The sequence below is a fragment of the Nesoenas mayeri genome, assembly GCF_963082525.1.
Source record: "Nesoenas mayeri genome assembly, chromosome: 2".
Classification (NCBI taxonomy): domain Eukaryota; kingdom Metazoa; phylum Chordata; class Aves; order Columbiformes; family Columbidae; genus Nesoenas; species Nesoenas mayeri.
In genome coordinates, this window is record NC_137543.1 from 163,625,797 (window position 1) to 163,646,386 (window position 20,590).

Sequence of the window (20,590 nt, forward strand, 5' to 3'; positions counted from 1 at the left end):
ATGACGTGAAAAAATCAGAGTGAAGAGAAAAGGCCAGAAGAATGAGTGAAGAACTCTGCGTGCAAATAAGCTGTTAGGTAGTAGTTGCTAAATCCTGTATCAAAACCGTGTTTAGTGTTGAATTACCACACAGAACTGAAGACTTCAGCTTTTGCTGTAGTTAAGTTCACCTTTCCCCACGTTTGCCTTGCTGTACAAGTTCACATTGCAGCGCATCAGCAGGAACACAATGGCAAATGAAATAAATTAGAGCATAAGCAAAACAGCGCTGGGTGCGCGGGGGATTCGCTCCGCCCAACACGCACACCTTTAAACAATAAGAAGTGTGCTTAAATACAGTAAGGTGTTACATATTCATAATGACCCCAGGAACGCCTATACATATTCATAACCTTTTCCCCGCTTCTGATTAAAATGAGTCTCAGATACCCATTTCCATAGACCCTCCCCTGTTGCGCCTGCGCAGTGCCACTGGGTGAATTTGTGGAGGGGTCTTTGGATGAAGCTCCTTCAGCTTCGTCACAGTGAACTTTTTACCTTTGGCCCATTATGTTGAATTGACTGGGACCCAAGCTGCCAAGTCGATTGAAACCGGACTGGCGCCCCCTTTTGCTGTAAATCTTGGTTATCTTGTCTCCTCAAGTTTACAGCTAGGTGCAGGAAAACTTCTTATCTTGGCATTCGATGGGGTTCTGTTCTTCTTAACATAAAGCTCTAAACTAAGCATTTATTGTGTGGCTAAGCCTTAAAGTGTTAGTTTGTTAGTAGGCACCCGTTATATGTTTAATTAACCCTTAAAATGTTAGTTCCCTCTGTCAATATAACTTCATAAGCAAGTTTAATAACATTTTACATAGAACTTAACCACCTTATCATTTTTCCAGGTTCAGAGCCCGTGCCTCATTTGGTTATACCTGTAAACATTAAACATCTTAGCACGAATCACAACGGTATTTCTCACACAAATCAGCACACCATACTACAACCACTTTTCCCTCACAAATGAAGCCACCCTCATCACGCGTATGCTGCTAACCATTAACGAGCTCACCCTCGCACCCACGCAACTGCAGCGTTCTGTAGAAAGCAGAGACACGTTTTGGCTCAGAGAACCTGAGTGTAACAAGCCCTCGCACACTCCTGCTATACAGGCTGCTCACGGCAGCGACAAGCGAGGAAACGCTGTGAGAATTTCACACTGTTTCACGTGTTGCCACTTAGGGCAGCATCTGGAACTGCACACGAGCGTTTAATTAGGTGATTATTACAAACCACACAGGGGACAAACGCTGCTTCTCTTTGCTACCGTTAGGATTACTCCAGTGAGAAGCAGCGATGAGCCTCATGCTGCACCGGAGGAGGAACTAATCCAGTGCCAGTCCATAGTAAAGCTGCTCCAGGACATGGGCGCCTGTGCTGCAGATACTGCTCCAACCAGTAAGTGAGTATTTAAGATCAGCAGTTAAGTTTCTACCTATAGATACATACAGCAAGTTAAATGTTGTCATTATGCCACTGGCTGCTTAGTAAGTTATCTATTAACAACGCACGTGGCTTTCCCTGAACCAGGCAACACTACACACAGCACAGCAGCGATTCTGAGCCTGCGTGGGGGGTTTTCCTGCCGGCCCCCCCTCCCCGAAGACTGAGCCTGAGCTTCAGCCTAGCCCAGGTTTAGCGCTTAAGGGCACCGCGGCCCCGGGCCCTTCCCGCGGCCGGTAAACGCGGCCCCGTTCCGGGGCAGCCCTGTCCTGTGGGCCCGGCCGAGCCTTGGGCCCCGGGGCCACAATCGGCCGCGCCTCTCCCCGCCCGGCCACCGCGGCCGGTGTCCCGCTGGGGAGGGCGAAGCTCTCCCACTGACACGCACGGACACCCGGGGCGCCCCGCAACCCCGTGACGCCGAGCAGAGGGCGGCCCGCAGCCAGGCCCCAGCCGCTTGCCTCAGGGCTGCGCACCGCGCTGAGGCGGCACAAAGGGCGGAGGGCGGGCTCGCCGGGCCGGTACCGCCGCGGGGCCGGTACCGCCGGGGCCGCAGCGCCCCCGCAGGCCGCGCACGCCCAGTGGCGCCAGCCGTTGCCATGGCGACGGGCCCCGCCCCGCGCCCACGCGCAGCCTCGCGCTGCCGGGGAGCGCGGAGCCAATGGCAGGTTTCACATCCGGGGAACGGGGAGGAAGAGCCGGCGGCGGCCGCGGGCGGCGGCCCGGAAGCGGATCGCGGGGGCTCCTGGGAGTTGTAGTCCGAGCGGCGGCGGACCGGCGCCAGAGAGTTGGTTGTGAGGAGGTCGGTGTCGGGGAGCGGGACCGGCGCCGCTCCGCCCGGGGGGGACCGGGCCGCGCGGGGCGTGGCGGGACCGCGGCCCAGAACCCGCGGTCGAGACCCGGAGAGGGTCGCGGCCTGAGGAAGGGCGGCGGGAGGAAGGGGAAGGAGGGAGAGGATGGCTGCGAGCCGGAGCCGGGCGGGCGGCGGCGGGAGGACCAGCGGGGCCGCGCCGCGCGGGGATGAGGCGATGGGCCAGGGGGCGGCGGCGGCGGGCGGTGCGGAGCCCCGGGGCTGCGGGGGGGCGGCGGCCAAGCCCGGGCGCGGTGCCCGCCCAGGGGGGCGGGAGCCTCGGCCTGAGAGAGCCCCGGCCCGCGGGAAGGGGCCGTGCGGGGGCCTGGGCCTGTGCGGCCGGGTGGGGCTGCCCGCGGATGGGGTACCGGGCGGGTGCGGGGCCGCTGCCCGCCGCTGCCCGGGGAGCGCAGGGGAGCGCAGCCGGCGGGGGCGCGGGGCCGGCCGGGCTCCCGGGCGCCGCTCCCCTCGGGGCTGGGAGAGGCGGGCTGGAGCGGGGGCCGAGCCCCGCTCCGGGAACCGGCACGGGGCGGCCGGAGACGGCCTGGGGAGCCGGGCTCTGCTCCGCTGCTCTGTTCTGTGCCGTGGCGAGGCCTCCACTGCTGCTCCAGAGCTGCTCTCCAGCATGGCTCACAGCTCTTGTAGTTTTTTCTCTTCCTTACCTTTCTCTAACTTACTCTGTTGTCACTAGTGGCACCAATTTTTGCCCCGTGGTCATTGGACCTGTCACTCTGGGTTGCACATTTAGTCCACAACTCCTGATCTCGTGCACTGGGTACCCAAGAGCATCCGATGCCCCATCCCGCCCCCAGTGCTAAATTGTCCCAACTTCCAGCTTGTCAGAGTTCAGCAGCGGGAATCCTGTAGAATTAGGATTGGTAAAGAAAGGTTTCTTGCACAGATCCACTGCTCCTTTGGCGCAAATACCAGAAAGTTGAACTGTTCCGCCTTGCAGGGACCCCAGTGTAGGTGATCCTTGAGAATGAATGACATGTAAGACAGCACAATTTCTCCTTTGTTCTCATGACAAAGCACATGGGGCTATACCTCTTCACACACTGCCAGAATATCACAGTAGACAATCATCAGAAATGTGGTGATGTTCGCTGCATCTTGATGTACTTTTCTCTTGGGGATGCGGTTTCTCCTCAGACGTGTGTAGCTATTTTCAGATGGATCAAGGAAACCCAGTATTCCTGGGCCTTTGGGGTTTTACCTGTTTCCAGTGGCACATCCACTGGTTTCACTCTTTGCCCTTGCAGTAGGGCCATTGAGTCTACCGCGAACAAACTTTTAGTGTCTCTTTTCCCACCTGGGATGCCGTTACTTTGCCAAGAGTTAGGCACTGGGTGCTCTGCAGGCTGACGGCATCGTTGTGCACGGTTCATTCTCATCCCAAATGTGCCATTGCCTTGTCCGAAAAAGTCCTGTGTCATTGTATTGCACTTCTTTGTAAACCTAGTGTCCTGAGAGGCTCCTCATCAGAGCCCATCAAAGTATATGTTGAATCTTCCAGTGTGTTCCCCTTTCAATGATGTTGTTGTGGTTTAACCCGAGCTGGCAATACAACCATGACAGCTGCTCACTCACTCCCAACAGGGGAGAGAATCAAAAGGGAAGGGAGAAACTTGGATTGAGATAAATGTAGTTTAATAAAATAACAAAATACCAATGCACTACTAGTAAATATATGTACAAAATAGAAATAAAAGATACTCAAGGCACTTCCTCATGAACATGCTGAGTAGCCAGTCCTGGTCCGAAGAGCTGATCCCAGAGAGAGGAAAAAGAGGCAGGAGGCTCAGAAGTCTCTGCTGAACTAAACATCCCAAACAGAACTGCCCCAGCTGTGCCCCAGAGAGAGAGTGGAAGAGCCCCGAAACCAGAGGGCCCCAACTTCTTAAATACGAAGCCTGATGCCAATGGGCTGGAACACTCTTACTGATCAGTCTGGGTGTCAGTCCAGCTCTGTCCATCCATCCCCTTCCTCGCTGCCTCACACCTGTGGGCAGAGCTCAGAGTGTGCTTGGCAATTAAAAACATTAACCCTGTGCTGGGGTGTGATCTCTTGTTCTCAAACTAAGTCCAAATAATGAGCATGCGAGCTATGGAAAAGAAAGGTTTCTAACTGCATGAAGAAAATTAACCCATTTTCAGTCAAACCAGCACAGATGTTCCCGTGTCCCCTTCATTCCTGTGAATGGTGAAGCAGATGCCATAGTTGGATGCTTTTTGTTTTTTTTGGAATCAGGGTCTTCAGCAGCCAAGGCCCATGATTTCCACCAGGCTGCTGCCTGTGCTAAAACTGCTTCCCAGTTCGGGATCCTCTCTATTCAGATCCACCAGATCCGGTCCTGAGTAATCCAGTGATGGTGCTGCAGGAGCTGATCTCTTGATGACCTGTGCCTTAAACCTCAGCTTAGCTATCCAAGCTCTTCTCTCTCGGCTTTGACCGTGTTCCTGTTGGATGCTTAAGCCTGAAGCGCTCAGATTCCTCCATGTCATTTAGAAAGGATCCCTTATCAGTGGGATTCTGTCCATGGACTCACCGGAATTGTTCCATCTCTCTCTGCTTTTATTCTCTTTCCTGTCCCGTCCCCACTTCCACCCACTCAGGTGGGTTTTAGCCGTGAAGCTGTTACTGGTTGCACTGGAAGAGTCTCCATCTCAACTGGGGATCTACAGGCACGATTATAAGTAATAACTTTGTTAAAGTCTTGCTTGTCAGTAGGGATATCGGTTGTTAATCTTGCAAGCTTATCCATGTAGGGGTTTTTTTTATATGGTTTGGTTTTGGTGTTGAGCAGAAAAGACCATTTTCTTCGACTTTATCTGGGATTCATTTTTGGAAGTGCCCTTCTGCCCGCCCCGGTGTAGGTGAGATGTTCTTTGTCCTCCGCTGCTTTGTGCTCGGTTGGCACACCTTGCAGTTCACGTGCCCCAGACCAACTTCCCCGTGTTGTGTGGAACACACAGCAAACACACAGCTTCCGCGTTTTTGTCGTGCTTAAAAATTTGGGAAGAAGATGCAGCCAATACCTCTGTGATTCGGATTTAAGGACATAGGGCACCATTCCCTGCCATCCTTCTGGGTGTCTCTCTCCAGTGACTTCAGAACGTTCAAGGACTTATGTTGGAGTAATACCGAACTCATAGAATTTATCAGAGATACTCTTGGTTTTAAGATGCTTATACCTCGACTTGGATGGTCCCCACGTGAAGGGGGCGCAGAACTGCTGGCCGGGCCGCTCTCCGTTCGCATTCTCCACGCTTCAACGCTTCAGCCTTAACAACCCTGCTCAACCTCCACAAAAGGGTTTTCTGACATTATTCAGTGCACCGAGGATGTTTTCCTTTGCCAATCTTGATAATTACTCCAGCATGTGTGGTTTTTCATTTTTAAACAAGTCAAATAGCCATGTTTTTATTTATTTAGTCATCGAAGAAGACAAAGTGTCGGCTTGTCAGCAGCAGCAGGGTGGTTTTTCTGTGCCCGTGGGGAGGCAAGTTGCTGAACAAGGTGTCGTGTCCACAGAGTTCTGCTCTGACTGGTGTTACTTGAGGCCCTGATGCTGAAGTAAACAGTAATTTTGTCATTAGTTTCACTGAAAGCAAAAATGGATCATTTGAAGGCATAATAATTGTAGGATGTTAATTGCGTGGGCAGGAACAGCCTGTAGGATGGATAGATAGCGTTGGCTTGGTGTAAATACAGACCCTCACCCATCTGGTCCAAGTTGCTTAGAAAATCCTTGTTCCTCTTTTATCAAGAATGCCTAAAATGTGTTTAATATTTGGTGTGATAGATAAAGCACTCCAAAACAAAGCCGATTTTCCTACTTACTTGAGCAAAAGCTATTTTAATAAGAAATTAAAATAAAAAATTTAACATAATTTCAGCAAAGAACTTTATCAAAAGTACATATCTCTTTCTTCTCATTTTTCTTTAAAAAGGGGGGATAATGGCAGTGGTTTACCTACTTCTGTCATTCTGACTTTAAAAGGTTTTAAAAAATATCTCCGAATCAATATAATCAGGGAACCAAAAGGCCTGGTTGAGCAGAGCCTTCCGCCCTTTGCGTGTCCAGCGGCCGGTTGTGGCGGGAGATCAACCACACACACGATCCGATGGAACAGGCAGAGCAGGAGCACCAGGGTGGGCTTTGTTGAAGGACACTGAGCTCTGGCTGGCACTAAGGGTGCTGGTTTGAGAAGGGCTCGTTAGGCACTTGCCACATCTCAAAGGAAATATCAATTCTGACTGCCTGTTTCTCTTTGCTCCCTCTCGCTTTCCCAGGAATCGCCCCTTTCCGCTGGGATGGAGATGTTCTCGCTGAATTCCCTCAAAGGTAAGGACCTGAGACAATCTTCTGTCCAGCTCTTTATTTTTTAACTTGTTCAGAGGTTTAATATTATAGCAGAACATAGAGGAAAATGTAAGAACCAGCACTGTGCTTCTCTGTGCCAGGTAAATGAGAGGTTTGTCCTACAAATGCCTTTCTCAGAGTTCAAGGCATTGGGGACAAGCAAGGAAGCTGAGGGGACTCCGCCTGAACTTGCAGTCGCTGTGTGACACAGAACGTGGATTTTTGCATTTCAGACACGTTTTATCTCTCTGAGGGGAGCCCAGTGTGTGTGAAACTTGTACTGTTAAGTGTAAGCAGGGTGGTTGTAACCAGTGCAAGCAACTCAATCCTCTCCTGGTTAGTGTAGCGCAGGAGTTAAGTGTTGCAGCAAGTGTGGTTACACTAAGTAGGAGGGAGTTTTTCAGGGAAACAACAGAATTTGGAAGGGGAGGAGACGTCCTGTGTCATCCAATAGACGACAATGTAGACTTGTTTGCTGATTAAAGGCTTTTTCTTTTTCCCTTTCATTTTTGCCCTCCTAAACATACCTGCATCCTTTTGTACCAATTCAGCATGTGCTTTCTCCTCAGTGTTTGCACATTTTAAATATCTGTCAACTGTTATAATGTCCTTTTTGTTTTTCGTTTCATCACTTTGCCAACCTCCTTCTTTAGATCATGTTTTTTCTTAAGAAACGGGCTGGTTTTGTTTCTTTTGTTGTTCTTTTCCGAACTCCGTTACTTAGCCTTAAAATAAGGTGCATAGGATGGAATAGGACATTGTGGAGGTGGCCACGTGGTGACAACTCGAGGCTCAGGATGTCACGCTGTGCCTTAGCCTGGGGAACAGCAGTGGCCCAGCCCCTCTGGAACGCTGCCATGGTGCCTTAGCCTGGGGAACAGCAGTGTCCCAGCCCCTCTGGAGCGCTGCCATGCTCCACAGTCACCCTACTGTGGGTTTCCTATTTCAAACAAAAATTCCCACAACATCTTCTATGTCCAGAGCATTAACTATGTTCAAAATCATTTTAGTTGGGAAGCAAAACCCTTCCCGTCTATCAAATAGTGTGACCTGGGCTGGAGTCTGCGAGAGAGGAGGAGCTTTTCTGGTGAGGGCTAGTGGTTTGTCGTGGGTTTGGGACTCTGCGTGCTGGAAAAGGGAGTTATTAACATAACGGGGCTTGTTAACGAGCTGCTGCCTCTGCAGACCTTGGCTGGAGCAGGTGAATTAACTACAGCTCGCCCAAGTGACCCTGAGCTAGCAAAGCCCAGGAAAATGGCTCTAAGTGATTCCTTGTGTGCTGTTTAACACTTACCTGCAAAATAAAGACATTTGGATGGAGTATGTGGTCTCTGTGACTTCTGGAATTTTTCAATAAATGGAGTCTTAACCATTTTTCCTCTGCTCATAAGACAGTTGTGTGTGATTTCCACTGACAAACCACTAGCCCCACTCCGCTCTGACTCGCCCCAGCACAGTCCGTCAGCAGCTTCTCCCAGGTTTCTCCTTCCCTCTCACTCTACGTCTCCAACACTTTCCCAGACACACACTTTATGTTTTCTTTTGTTTGTTTTGCCTTTAATCATCGTGGTTTCCAGCGTGGTTTTCATCTCCTGCAGCCTCTCGTTACCTTCTGCGTTTCTTCATTGACGTTCACAACTTGAAACAGCTCATTGGCTGTGACTCTTATTTTTATTTCCCTTCACTGCTGGACAGTTTGTTACCTCATCTAGATCCTGGGAAAATGTGAAATAAACCAGCAACTACATCAAGTCCAGTAGTTTCCCAGTAGCTCCATCTTCCCAGAAGGGTGTATTAATGTTTATATGCTATTCCCAGCCATCTTGTTTTCCTCATCTTTCTTGAAGCTTTTGTTTCCAAACCAACTGAAATTTATCTCTGACAGTGAGTTGGTGCAACGTGCTGTCAAAAGATTTACATATAATTAATTTCCTTAAATTGAGTGACTTGTCTAGCAAGACTTTTCCTTTTCAGTGGACCAATGCTCTTAAAATTGATAATCTAAGCCCTTATAATTAGAGTGCTAGAATAACTTTCATGTCTTTACACACACACACACAAAAGGCCTTTTTTGTCTCTTGTAGTGCTGCTTCAAGATCTTACTTGTTTGTTTTAGTAAAAAACAACTACACAGACAGATGGGGTGATTCGTGGAGGTTCTAAAGAGCGCCTATATTGGAAAAGACAAATCTGGCGTAGTGAGATTTTTGTTCTGGGAGTTCATGTGCGCTCTTCCAAAGTTATTTTTTATACAGGGTTTTATCCAACAACTTTCCATTTCTTGAACCTCTTCTTGGGGAATACAGGCTTTGCAAAGCTGAAGCTCGTAATTACGTTCATTAAGCCTTTAGTGGCTTATTGAAGATTTCTCTTTCTGATTTAAAACCAGCCAAACCAACCCACCCAACCACTGCAAAAACAAACAAAAATCCCTTCTTTTAATCATGATGTTTAAAGAATGTTTCACGTACATTTTTAGTTTACACACAAAATATTCACTGAATAGAATAAAAAAACTATACCTGGTTTAAAGAAACACAAGTTAATGGGAGTCCCAGGTGTGCGGTGCAGCCAGAGAGAATAAAATGTATATATATGAATGCTTAGAAAAATAATCCCGACTTAAATAATTTAAAAAAATGCTGCAGTGTTTGAGTTTCACACAGCACGTTGAGAAGTTCGTGCCTTGGACACAAAATCATTCGCACAGAACCAAATAACAGGGGAGTCGACTTCAAATAGGGAGAAATGTCGAAGGAGGGAAAGTGGGACCTACCGGACTTTGAGTTTTTTAGTGTTTGTCTCAAATATTAGTAAACAGCAGGACTTTCTTTTCAGTGACAGACACTTAACGTGAATTAGCTGGTCTGCAGGTGTGTGAGGGTGTGAAACCAGAAACCCAAACCCACCTTTGGGTTCCAGAGCAGCTGCTGAATCCTTTTCACAGTCACTCGTATTAGGAAAATCAGCTTGTTTTGCCTGTAAACGAGCAAGAAATGTGTGCAGGAGTGAAGCCCAGGGCAGCCAGAGGTTGCTGAAAGTACAGTAAAAATTGCATCTGTGTTTTTTTTCTTCTAATTAGAGCAGGTTAGTAACGATTCTAAAATAAACCCCGTATTTGGAGGACTGGCCCATGTACGGTGTTTGCAGTATGGACCGTGTTTGCAGTATCATCGCCAGGTTGCTCAGATCTTGGAGCAAATGACTCATCTCTTTGTCTAACGTTTCTTTGAGCGTGACTGAAGATGTCCTATTTTTCGGGGGGTTTTGTGACACCTACAAAACACAAAACTCTCCGAAACCACCTGTATCCGTATCATCAGTCTGTGAGCACGCGCTCCGACTTGCTGTGTTGTTTCTATGTGCTGCACACATCAGGAGGATAAATAACTCCAGGCAGGGCTGGTAGAGCTCGATGACGCGAGTTGATTTTTGTAAAAGGCGAAGAAAATGTCTTTGTGCTGGTTTAAAGCCTCACGGCGCGAGTCCGGCCGTGACCTCCTGCCACGCTCTGCCTCTGCGTGTTGTGGCGGGGACACCAAAACAGGCTGGTTTTCTGTTCCTTTCCCCGCCCTGGGCTTTGTCCGCGCAGTCCCGGTGGCGGGAGGGGACCCGGTCACCCGTGGGCCCCGCATCGCGGTCCCCGCTGAGCGCCGCGGGACACGCCGCCCGCGCCGGGTCCTCCGCGCCGCCGGGGGGCGCTGCGGCGCGGCCGCCGCTCTCCCTGCCCGCAGCCGGCCGCCAGCACCTTGAAGATGGCGGCGCTGGGGCTGCTGCTGCAGGCGGCGGCGGCTTGCGGCTCGGCAGGGCCGCTGCGCCTCTGCCGCTGCTACCGGGCAGCGCCGGGGGCGCGCGAGTTCTGCACCCGGTTACCCGCGCCTCAGAACCCCGAGGAGGCCAGGCAGGAGGAGGAGCAGCCGCCGGGCGCTGAGGATGAGGACGCCGCCATGGTGAAGGGTGAGGCGGCGGGGGGGGGAGGGAAGGAGGAGGAACCGGCGGCGCCCCCGGTGTGCGCGGGCCCGGCTGGCGGGGAAGCCGCGTCGCGTCGGCCCCGCACGCAGCGGAAGGGAGGAGCGAGTCTGGGCTGCCCGGGGCTGGGAGGAGGCAGCGTGAGCTCGTCCCGCCCCCCGCGCCTGCAGCCGGGCCCCCCGGCCTCCTCTCGCTGCGGGCGGCTGGGCCAGGCCGAGCGGGCCGGGCCGGGCATCGCGGGCCTGAGTCCCGCCCCGGGGAGCGGGCTCCTCGCCGGGATGCGCGGTAAGGGAGAGGAGCCGGCGAGCTGCGGCGGGGTCTGCACACACGGCTGCGCCGCCGCCGCCGCAGGTAACGGGCCGCTGGCTGCGGGGGTCGGTGCGGGGAGAGCTGCGGGAGCCGCCGCCGGGCAGCGGGGGCCGAGGCCTTTGTGGCAGCCCCAGGGTGCGCGGGGCTCTTTGTTGGCGGGGGCTTCTCCGGAGCGGGGTGCGGAGCCCTTCGGCTCAAGGTCGCCGCTTTGAAGCCGGAGCCGAGGCGGCTCTGGCTGAAAGTCCTTTGCCACTTGTGGTCACCCACCGTGGCTTGACGCGAGAGAAGAATCATAAATGGCTCTTTGGCTGGAAATCCTGATGGGCTGAGCACGCCCATCGAGCATCCGCCAGGAGAAGCTCTGGACCGTGGCCGTGCAGCAGGTTCCGTTAGGTCGGAGCAGGTTGCGGGCCCTTCGGAGCGGCGCTTCATCCGCATCCCTGTACAAAGGGCTTTGCTCTGACCTTCCACCAGGTGGTCCTGCTGCTGGAACGCTCATCGGGATGCGGGCAGCTCTCGTTAACGTGAATCCTGATGTTTGCACCACCTGGCCAGGGATGGTGTCTCTGCCTAAAGCCTGGAGTATTTGTTTTCGCTGTTGGATGTCAGCCCACAGCAGAGCGGTGCGTGAGGGGCGCGGGGCTCAGCTGTGTGAAGGGTGAACGCTTTCCTGCTGGTCAGACGGAACTGTTACTTTTGTATAAGAATGTTTGAAAGTGTGTTTTGATGTCGTGGTTTGACAACTGGTTTTCATTCGATTGTGGAGGGTGAAGAACACTTTCAGTTGAGAAAGATACGAGTAGTTTTGTGCTGGAGGTTACAGTTTCCAGGCTGGGACTTGAACTGCTACATTTTTCCTTTGAAATATCACAGGTTTAGTGAGTTTTATTTCTTAGGCTGTAATCTTCCACTTCAGAAATTTGGATTATTTTTACATAAAAACAACTTCTTTCTTCCCCCATCTTTCTTCTTACCCTCCAGCACTTTTTTTTTTTAATTATTCTTTTCTCTCTGTGGCTTCTGATTTCTTTGGGTCTTGGTTCCACTTTCCCTTCAGAAGCCTTGCTGAGCTATATCTTGTAGTTCAGTCAGATGGTCTGGAATTGTTACCTTCAAGCTGTTCAACAGAGCAAATTAAATCTTAATTCCACAGTAAATGCTAAACCACCCCAAATTATTGTTTAATGAGCTGGTTCAGGTGTTGCCTGAGAAAAGTAATAAACCATTTTATTTTTCCCTTCCCTCTTTTGTATTTCATTCCTCAGCACTTTCTGTAATGTGTTTTCAGAGAGTACTTGGGTACTTTTGTCTTTCACTCATCCTTCCCGTTTGTCTGGTGCATTGAGCACGGGGACTGTTCTGGAGAGTCTGGCAATATTGGAGGATTCATTTCAGATGAGCAGATAGAAAGTCCTGAGAGTCTCTCAGTCTGCCCCACATGTGCAGCTGTTACTTGAACACATAGAGATCGTGAAAAAGATTTTAAAATACTATTTCTGAGGGCAAGGTCTAAGCCTTCAACTTGTAAATTGATGCCTTGTTAGCTATCCTCATTTGACTGCTATTGTTACTAGCCTTGGATACAAACGTGGAAAAATCAGCCCTGATCTGAGGCCAGCTTACAGGACGCCAGCGTTACATTGGTGTTAACATCTAAGGCTTTGCTTTGTTGACCTAAATGGTGGGATTTTGGGGCAGAACGTGTGAAGCAGCGAGCTTCTCCGCCTGTGCACTCAGATCTATGGCTCTTCTCGCTTGTTATCGAGATGTACGTGATCTTGACCTCTGCCTTCTCCAAGCAGCATCTTTCTCTGACACTAATGACATTTGCCATCATAGCATCGCAGAAGAATTAGGGTTGGACTCTGCCGCGTGGCCTGATCCCCTTCTCGGAGCAGGTCGGTCAGGGCCGTGTCTGGCCGAGTTCTGCAGGTCTCTGATGGAGCTTGGCCGTGGCTCGTTCTCTGCTGAGCACACCTGCTTTTGAAGAAGCCGTATCAGTTTTACCAATTTTTCAGTTTATTCTTTAGGCAAGAACTGCATGTGGTTTTTATTACTGTGTATGCTCGAAAGGAGCCTTGGGCAGGGTCACCAGGTGATGGTTAAAAATACCCCAGACCCTCCAAACTAACACTGGTTTTGTGTACTCCAAACAAAACTGCCAGGCGGAACCTTCTCTGCCCCCTCCATCTCTTCCCAGTCAAACCTGCCCAAGCAAATTCCTTGGGAATTGGATATTACGGAGCCAGAGGGCTTTCTTCTTCCCTGTGAATTTCTGATGCATTCAGAGCATTCTCCTCTGACTCGAATTTGTTACTGCAGGGGTTTTTATCTTGATGAGTGTTGGATTTAATAGTTTGTCCTTGCTGCTCATTTGTTGCTTCTTCAAGGATGCTTGTTTGTTGCTTCTCCGGGGAAGAGAATTTGAGGCAGGATAGAAACTGCTGAAATCAATCTAATGCTCCCGCCTTTCTCAAATGAGACTCTGGGCCGTTTTATTTGTGCTCTTGTTGTAGCTGATGGTGTCTTTGCTTGTCAGGTTTGTTAATAGAAGGCTTAGCTGGGAGCTCCCTTTCAGTGTTGCTTGGAATTGCCGTGGACTTTCACAATCAAGTTAAGCTGAAGCACTCACTGGCTCTGAGGAACTTAAATTAGTTAATTGACTTCTTTGATAACCCCACCCTGAATTGTCTGCTATCCAAGACAGGCTTTTCATATTCCTTTGTGATCTCGGAGCCACGGTGTGGACATCATATACGGTTCTGACTTGCTCGGAAATGGGTGTGAAAATGAGCTCTGTATGAGGTTATACTCCTGGCTGTGAGTACCGCTAATACGATTCCTACCCAAATATCCATTCTCAGCAGCGAGAGAACTCCAACTCCCTGTGGAGGAAGATGCCAAGAACTCCAAGCTGGCAGGGAAGGGAACATTCTGCAGATCCAGGTCTGGGATTTCGGATTGTTCCTTTAAAAGCTGGGAGCGAGGCACGGCTCCGCGCGAGATAAGATCCTTTCAGCTCCGAACAGGGCTGTGGGTAATCCATCAAGCCGTGGCGTCGCAGTGGGTACGTCAGCCGGCACTGCTGAATATGGCATTGTCAGCGCTGAAGAATACATTGTGTCTGAGTCTGCAAGCCAGGACTGGGCTTTGTTATTTAGAGATCCTATTCTTCTTCGCTCTAGAATGGATTAAATATTTAGTCTTCACTGAGGAGCTACCTCAATGTGAGAAATTGGCTCTGTTGTGAGGAAGTAGCATATTGTTCAGATATTTAGCGGTAATAGCATGCTTGTTTAGATATTTAGAAAGAATTTGCTTCTTACCTCTGCCTGTTACTTATCACGAAATGTCTCAGGGTATTGTTTTTGAAAGGGGAAGCAACTAGAGGCCAAATAATACAGAATGATGCTGGGTTTTTATTTAGTTAGTTTATTAAGTGAATTTAATAGTGCATTGGGGAATTGTTACTGGAGTAGAACTTGAGAGTTCCAGAATCTTAGTCACTTTTCCAGTTCTCTTGAACAGGTTGAAGTCTGAATCTAGTGGTGCTTGCTCTATGAGGAGGTAGAAATGTCACATTTGCTGTATAATTACGGAAGATTGGCTTGTACTTCTTTGTTAGGCTGAGACCATTTTCATGCTCTCCTGGCCGATACAGAGAAGGCAATTCATGGGCAAATAGTGTTGATAAATCAGAGCACTTCCTGCATCTCCCGCTGTAATTGCCCAAGACTTTTGCCCACATGTGTGTGAGAAACAGCACACGTATGGGCTTTTAACCATTTTTCTTCACGTGGGAAGATACCGTGGCCGACCATCAGGTGCATGAGGGTGGCAGAAAACCCGTCGTGTGCTGTGTGGTCTTTTCCGCATCGGTGTGGTCGAAGGAGGTTGACCAGGCAGCAGCTCTGATCTGTTTGTTTTGACACTGCCCTCTAAATCCCAGCTTGTCCTCTACATACTGGCTCAAAAAGTAACTCCAGCCTGAGCCCGTTCTGGCTGCAGCTCAGGATGAGACAGTTGTTGAAATTGTGATGCAACTTGTTCTCAGGTGAAACCCAGCTCTCACCACCCTTATCCCAGGCCAAGGAGCTTGATTTCAGTACCTCCCTGGACACATTAAGGAACCCGAATTCCTTCTCTCTCTGGTCCATTTGACTTCTTAAGGAGGTTTCTCTGAGATATAGCTGGTTCTTCAATGGAAGAACTTCCAAAATCACCAGTAATTATTTTTTTTCTGAATGGATCAGCATGCTGGGCTTGGGTTTGGTTTGGTGCTTGTGTATATATATATTTTTAAGACCATGATATGATCAGCACTGTGTTGTTTTGCTCTCCCTTACCCAAGTACCCACAGTCTGACAGTGCTGGGTCTGCCATGGTACAACATCACCCTTTGCCGTCCTCAAAACCTCCGTGGTTTCCCTGTTGATGAGCCCTTGTGATTCACCCTCATGACTTGGGTTGTCCCGTGCTGAGCAGCTCTTGGGGAACTTCTCTTTCCCCACGGCCGTGTTACAGAGCATTTCTCTTAACGCTCTCCTCTCTGGAGCCACTTACTGCAGATATTCATTATAGCAGCCCCGCATTTGGAGTTTGCAGCAAACCGTGATGGCAGATCTTGGTGTGCAGGTGACTGTTGGCTCATTTCTCCTTGAATTTGGTTGCTCAATTGCAAATCCCTAATTCTGGCGGTACTGATAATTACATGTTGCTGACGACTCTCTCCTTGCCGAAACTTTGCCTGAATACCTGTAGGGAATGAGAAGCCTTCAGAAAAGTAGTGCCCAAGCCCCTTGGTGTTGTGCAAGGAGGTGGGCAAAGCTCTGCCTGCCTGGGGAGAGCATTGTGCCGTGATCGCGGGAGCTGTGCTGGGAGATCCCCTTTCTCTCCTCTCTCCGCTTTGGGGACCGGGACCGGCCGGGCTCTGTGGCTGTGACCGCGGGAGCTGTGCTGGGAGATCCCCTTCCTCTCCTCTCTCCGCTTTGGGGACCGGCCGGGCTCTGCGGCTGTGACTGCGGGAGCTGTGCTGGGAGATCCCCTTCCTCTCCTCTCTCTGCTTTGGGGACCGGGACCGGCCGGGCTCTGTGGCTGTGACCGCGGGAGCTGTGCTGGGAGATCCCCTTCCTCTCCTCTCTCCGCTTTGGGGACCGGGAGGGCTCTGTGGCTGTGACTGCGGGAGCTGTGCTGGGAGATCCCCTTCCTCTCCTCTCTCTGATTTGGGGACCGGCCGGGCTCTGCGGCTGTGACCGCGGGAGCTGTGCTGGGAGATCCCCTTCCTCTCCTCTCTCTGCTTTGGGGACCGGGAGGGCTCTGCGCCTGGCCAATTAATTCTGAGCCCAGCAAGAACCAGTGCGCTCCATTTTTCTGGGTTAGTGTTCACTCAGGTTGGGGCTGCTCACAATAAGGGTTCTCCCCTATGGTGCTGGCTATGAGAGGTGAGTTAGAGCAGCTTCCTCGCCAGCTAAGACCGGAGGTGTTGGCATCAGGGAGGAGGCTGGAACGTGAGCTGGCCATGACATTGCTCTCTCTGGGCCAGTGTGATTTTTATTATTGTTTGGTTTTTTGTTTTAAATTAGTGATTTGAATGAATCATTAATATCCCTCTCCTGCAAATGCCATAGCTGAGCAGCATTTCTCTCCAAAGACTGTGTTGGCAAACTTATTTCCAGGAGATTTTCTGAGCAATTTAGTATAAAACCATATTCCCAGCCTCTAACCAAGGCACCTCAATGAATTCAAGGAGAAGGGACTAGAGATGAAGTAGTAAGACCCCAGGTGTTAGTTCGTGTTACTACCGCTGGCTGGATCTACTGTGTAACTTGGGTGTTGTTGAGACCCTTGATTTAACCCTGAGCTGATGTGTGTGGTTCAGGAGGTGGATGCAAGTACCAAATCTGTTCAAAATAGTTATTGCTCAGTTTGGTTTTGATGCCAGAGAGTGACAGAGCTGCTTTTGCCTCCATAGAGAGGAAATGGCACCAGCTCTATGTGTTAATCTGGGCTTTGAATTTTGTGCTAGGATATCTGTATTCAGATTCAACACGTCTATGTAGTCTGGGTTTTGTTTTTTCCTGTTGATACTGTATTCTTTTGGAGGAAAAAAAAAGTCCTTCCAGACTGTTGCATGATTGTTAGTGCATCATGGAGTTAGACTGTGTCACTGCTGCAGCTCTGACTGTAGGTCATTCATACTTTTTAAAGTGGAGGAGACAATCTGCATTTCAGAAGAACAGGACATACAATATTGTTGCCGATTTTGCATTTGCAGTGTGATCTCAGGAGACTTCGTGCTCCCGTGGGCCCGGGGATGTCGTAGGTGAACCAGTTCATACTTTTCTACCTGTACCTTAGAGACGTTAATGCTCACCGAGCCGCACTGGAGCAGCTGTCAGAACACGTCTCTGAACAGGACTGCACAAGAATCATAAAACACTTAATTCCTATTATTTTCTTTGTTTTTCAGATTCCAGAGATTTATTAAAGGAATTTCCACAGCCTAAAAACTTGCTCAACAGCGTGATTGGCCGAGCCCTGGGCATTTCTCATGCAAGGGACAAGCTGGTGTACATCCACACTAATGGGCCGAGGAAAAAGGTAATCCTGTGTGCTGGGGCTGCTGGGCTGGGAGTGAGCCAGGGGTCCTGCTGGCCCCCAAGTAACTCTTGCACAGAGAAAATTAGAGTGGTGTCTTAATTCCATGTAAAAACTGTGTCATAATCTTTCAAACAATACATTTTCTCACTTCTTTCTGTTTATCTTTGTTTTCACATGCTTTAATAGGTGTGTGTATATATATACACATATAGGTCCTATCCATCCCCTTTTGTGTGTGGCAGGATGGAATTTTTCTTCTAAGTAGCTTGCTGTAACTGGCACATTGTCTGTGCTCCAGTGTGTTGGGCCATGTACCCACCACCTTAGAAAATCAAAATTATATTTTAGACCTTAGTAGGCCTGGGTTTTATTGTAGATTCAAGTTCTTTGGGGACAGACTTTTGAGCAGGGCCTGTTTTGGTGGGACAAGGGGTGATGGTTTAAACTAAAGGAGGGAGATTCAGGCCGGACATGAGGAAGGAATTGTTGCCCTGAGGGTGGTGAGAGCCTGGCCCAGGTACCCAGAGAGGTGGTGGATGAACCATCCCTGAGACATCCCAGGCCAGGCTGGACGGGGCTCTGAGCACCCTGAGCTGGTGACGATGTCCCTGTCATGGCAGGGGGGGCACTGGGGGCTGGGAAGGTCCCTTCAACACAAACCACACTGTGATTCTATGATCCCTGGAGCGGTGCAGGAGGGTTTCACCGCACACAGGCGAGCAACGGAGCAGTGACTGTAGGGACGTGTAGGACCTGGTGGCTGTCAGAGCCATGGGGACAGCAGGGATGGTGCAGGCTGCCTTCCCTACATTATCTCCATCCCTACCCACTGACCCACACTTGAGACGTGGTTTAGTGCTAGGCTTAGGTTACGGCTGGACCCCATGATCTTAAGGGTCTTAAGGTCCTTTCAACCCAAACCTTTTTGTGATTCTAGAACAGAACAAATGACTAAGCCTAAAATGTTCATAGAACCATAGAACTGCAACCAGAGAAGAATAATTTGTTTGCAATGAAGGGAGGCTGCTAATGCTACTCAAAGGCAAAATGAAATACAGGCTCTTTCTTCCGTTCAATGGAGCAGCGGCATTCCAGGCAAACAATTTGCCAAATAGTTTGAGCTCTTACCGGGATGCGAGAGGCCTAGATCCCCCTCGAGGCTGCAAACCCAGCAGCAGTTCTGAACCGGTGGGCGCTCGGTGTTGAGGGGCTGCCTCCCTTTCCGTGCCCGCTCCCTTTCTGCAGCAGGAAGCCCCTTCCAGCTGAAGTTTCACTGCAACCTACATTCCAGGAAAAGATCCAGTTCTGATGCATTAACATTTTCCAATAACATTCTGTCTAATATTTCCCAGACAGTTTTTATTACCACATTCTTCTTAAGCATCTCTGCATTTTAAGCACTACATTAGTAATGGTTCCTTTAGAGTCCTTTTATGACTCATGGGGTTTGTGTTTCTTGCTTTTCATCCAGCAGTGGTACAGGTTCCGAACTTCACTTTTGGAATGCCATAACCAATGCCTCATTGTTTCAGTTTGTGTAATCAGTTCTCATTCTTGCTAGCACTTAAATAGATCAACGTTAAGGATAACTTCAGACTAACAAAAAAATAAACCCAAAAAAACCAAACCACCACCACCAAACAATAATGGAGCTCTGGCAGAAAACGAGGGTTGCATTGGGAAACTAAAAAGGTGAAAAAACAACCCAGATGCAGTGTGTGGGGACACAAGGAGAGGTGACACAACATGAAGAAGTCTCGGTTGGAAGTGAACAAGGCTTTTTCTTGAGCACCCAGTAACTTGGCCTTCCTGAGCCACGGTTTTTCCTCTGCAGGTGTGTGCCTTTCCCTGCAGGGCCTGGACGCAAAACACCTCGCAGCTTTCTGCAGTGCAATGAGCTTCAGCTGGAGGCTGCTGAGGAGCCAGCAGCTTTCTCTCCAGCCTTCTAGGTGGGGTTTTCCCAGCGGACTGAAACGCCACCTTTCGTCTCTGCTGCAGCACCCGGAGAGAATTCCTTTGGCATTTCCCTCCTTTGAGCCTTGCAGAAACTCTTCTGCAGCACCTGCAGGGCCAGAAGGAAGAGGAGTTCTTGATTTGAAGCCATTTTTTTAGAAAGGGCAGGGTTCAGCATTCTTTGCAGGTTTTTGAGCTGCTCTCATCCTCTGGTACCGGTGTAAGAGGAGCTCAGTTGTACTTTCAAAGCTTCCCATAAAGGGACCAAACAGTTTGTTTGGGACTTTGATTTGTAGTTCTCTTCTTTGCCTGCAGTTCAGAGCTGTTTGAAGTAGGTATGCTCCTGGTGGAAGAGAGAGATGGTTCTGCATTGTCTCACTTCACTGGTTATCATTGCTTTTCAGAAAGTCACTCTGCATATAAAATGGCCTAAGAACGTGGAAGTGGAAGGCTATGGGACCAAGAAGATTGATGCCGAGAGGCAGGCGGCAGCTGCAGCGTGTCAGCTCTTCAAGGTGAGCTCACGCTGCTCCTTAGCTGGAAGAACCAAGCCTTTGAGTGTGCAGGCCTCATATGTTCTGGTGATATTTTTGACTTTTATGTGTGTCTCTTCCCATTCTCTGTTCCCATTTGTAGCTGGCCTATCTGCTAATCAAGGGCAGAGGGTGAAGTCTTGAGCTGTCTCAGTCTGTTTGAGCTAAAAAGCCCATTTTCTTCAGCCAGGTGTGAACTCACCTTGCCAGCTAAACCTATAACCTAACAGACCTTCGTAACAAGGGCCCTGGTGCAGTTTTAGCTCTAGAAATAACTGCAAATGCTGCTTTAAATAAATAGTTATCAGTTCAAGAAAAGTCATAGTGTCTTAACTGGAGCAGACTGTCTGAATACAGATAGTGACTTTGAGTGCAGCAGCTAGCAAAGTGAATACTTGTTGTCTGAGGTGCTCCTACAGCACAAAATAAACCAGCCTGAGTGGCTGATCAGTCAAATACTGATAAATCTCAGCCCATACTTTCTAACAAGCTATGTGATGCTAAGGACTTATGCTCGGGGAAGTGAGGTT

General features: G+C 49.8%; 1 protein-coding gene across 2 annotated transcripts in view; it reads left to right on the forward strand.

The window, feature by feature from the left end:
- Positions 1 to 2,258: 2,258 nt before the first annotated feature.
- DHX30 (DExH-box helicase 30) overlaps positions 2,259 to 20,590 on the forward strand; it is a gene marked incomplete at its 5' end in the record, with an annotated part of 32,883 nt that continues 14,551 nt past the window's right edge. The window contains 4 exons of one of the 2 annotated variants that reach the window (XM_080339804.1): positions 2,259 to 2,281; positions 6,627 to 6,678; positions 17,444 to 17,574; positions 19,932 to 20,042. In XM_080339804.1, the coding sequence (XP_080195930.1) occupies positions 6,648 to 6,678; positions 17,444 to 17,574; positions 19,932 to 20,042 (273 nt within the window). Of the gene's footprint in view, positions 2,282 to 6,626; positions 6,679 to 10,451; positions 10,654 to 17,443; positions 17,575 to 19,931; positions 20,043 to 20,590 lie in introns of those variants that run through there. The other variant, XM_080339803.1, reaches the window with a different exon arrangement.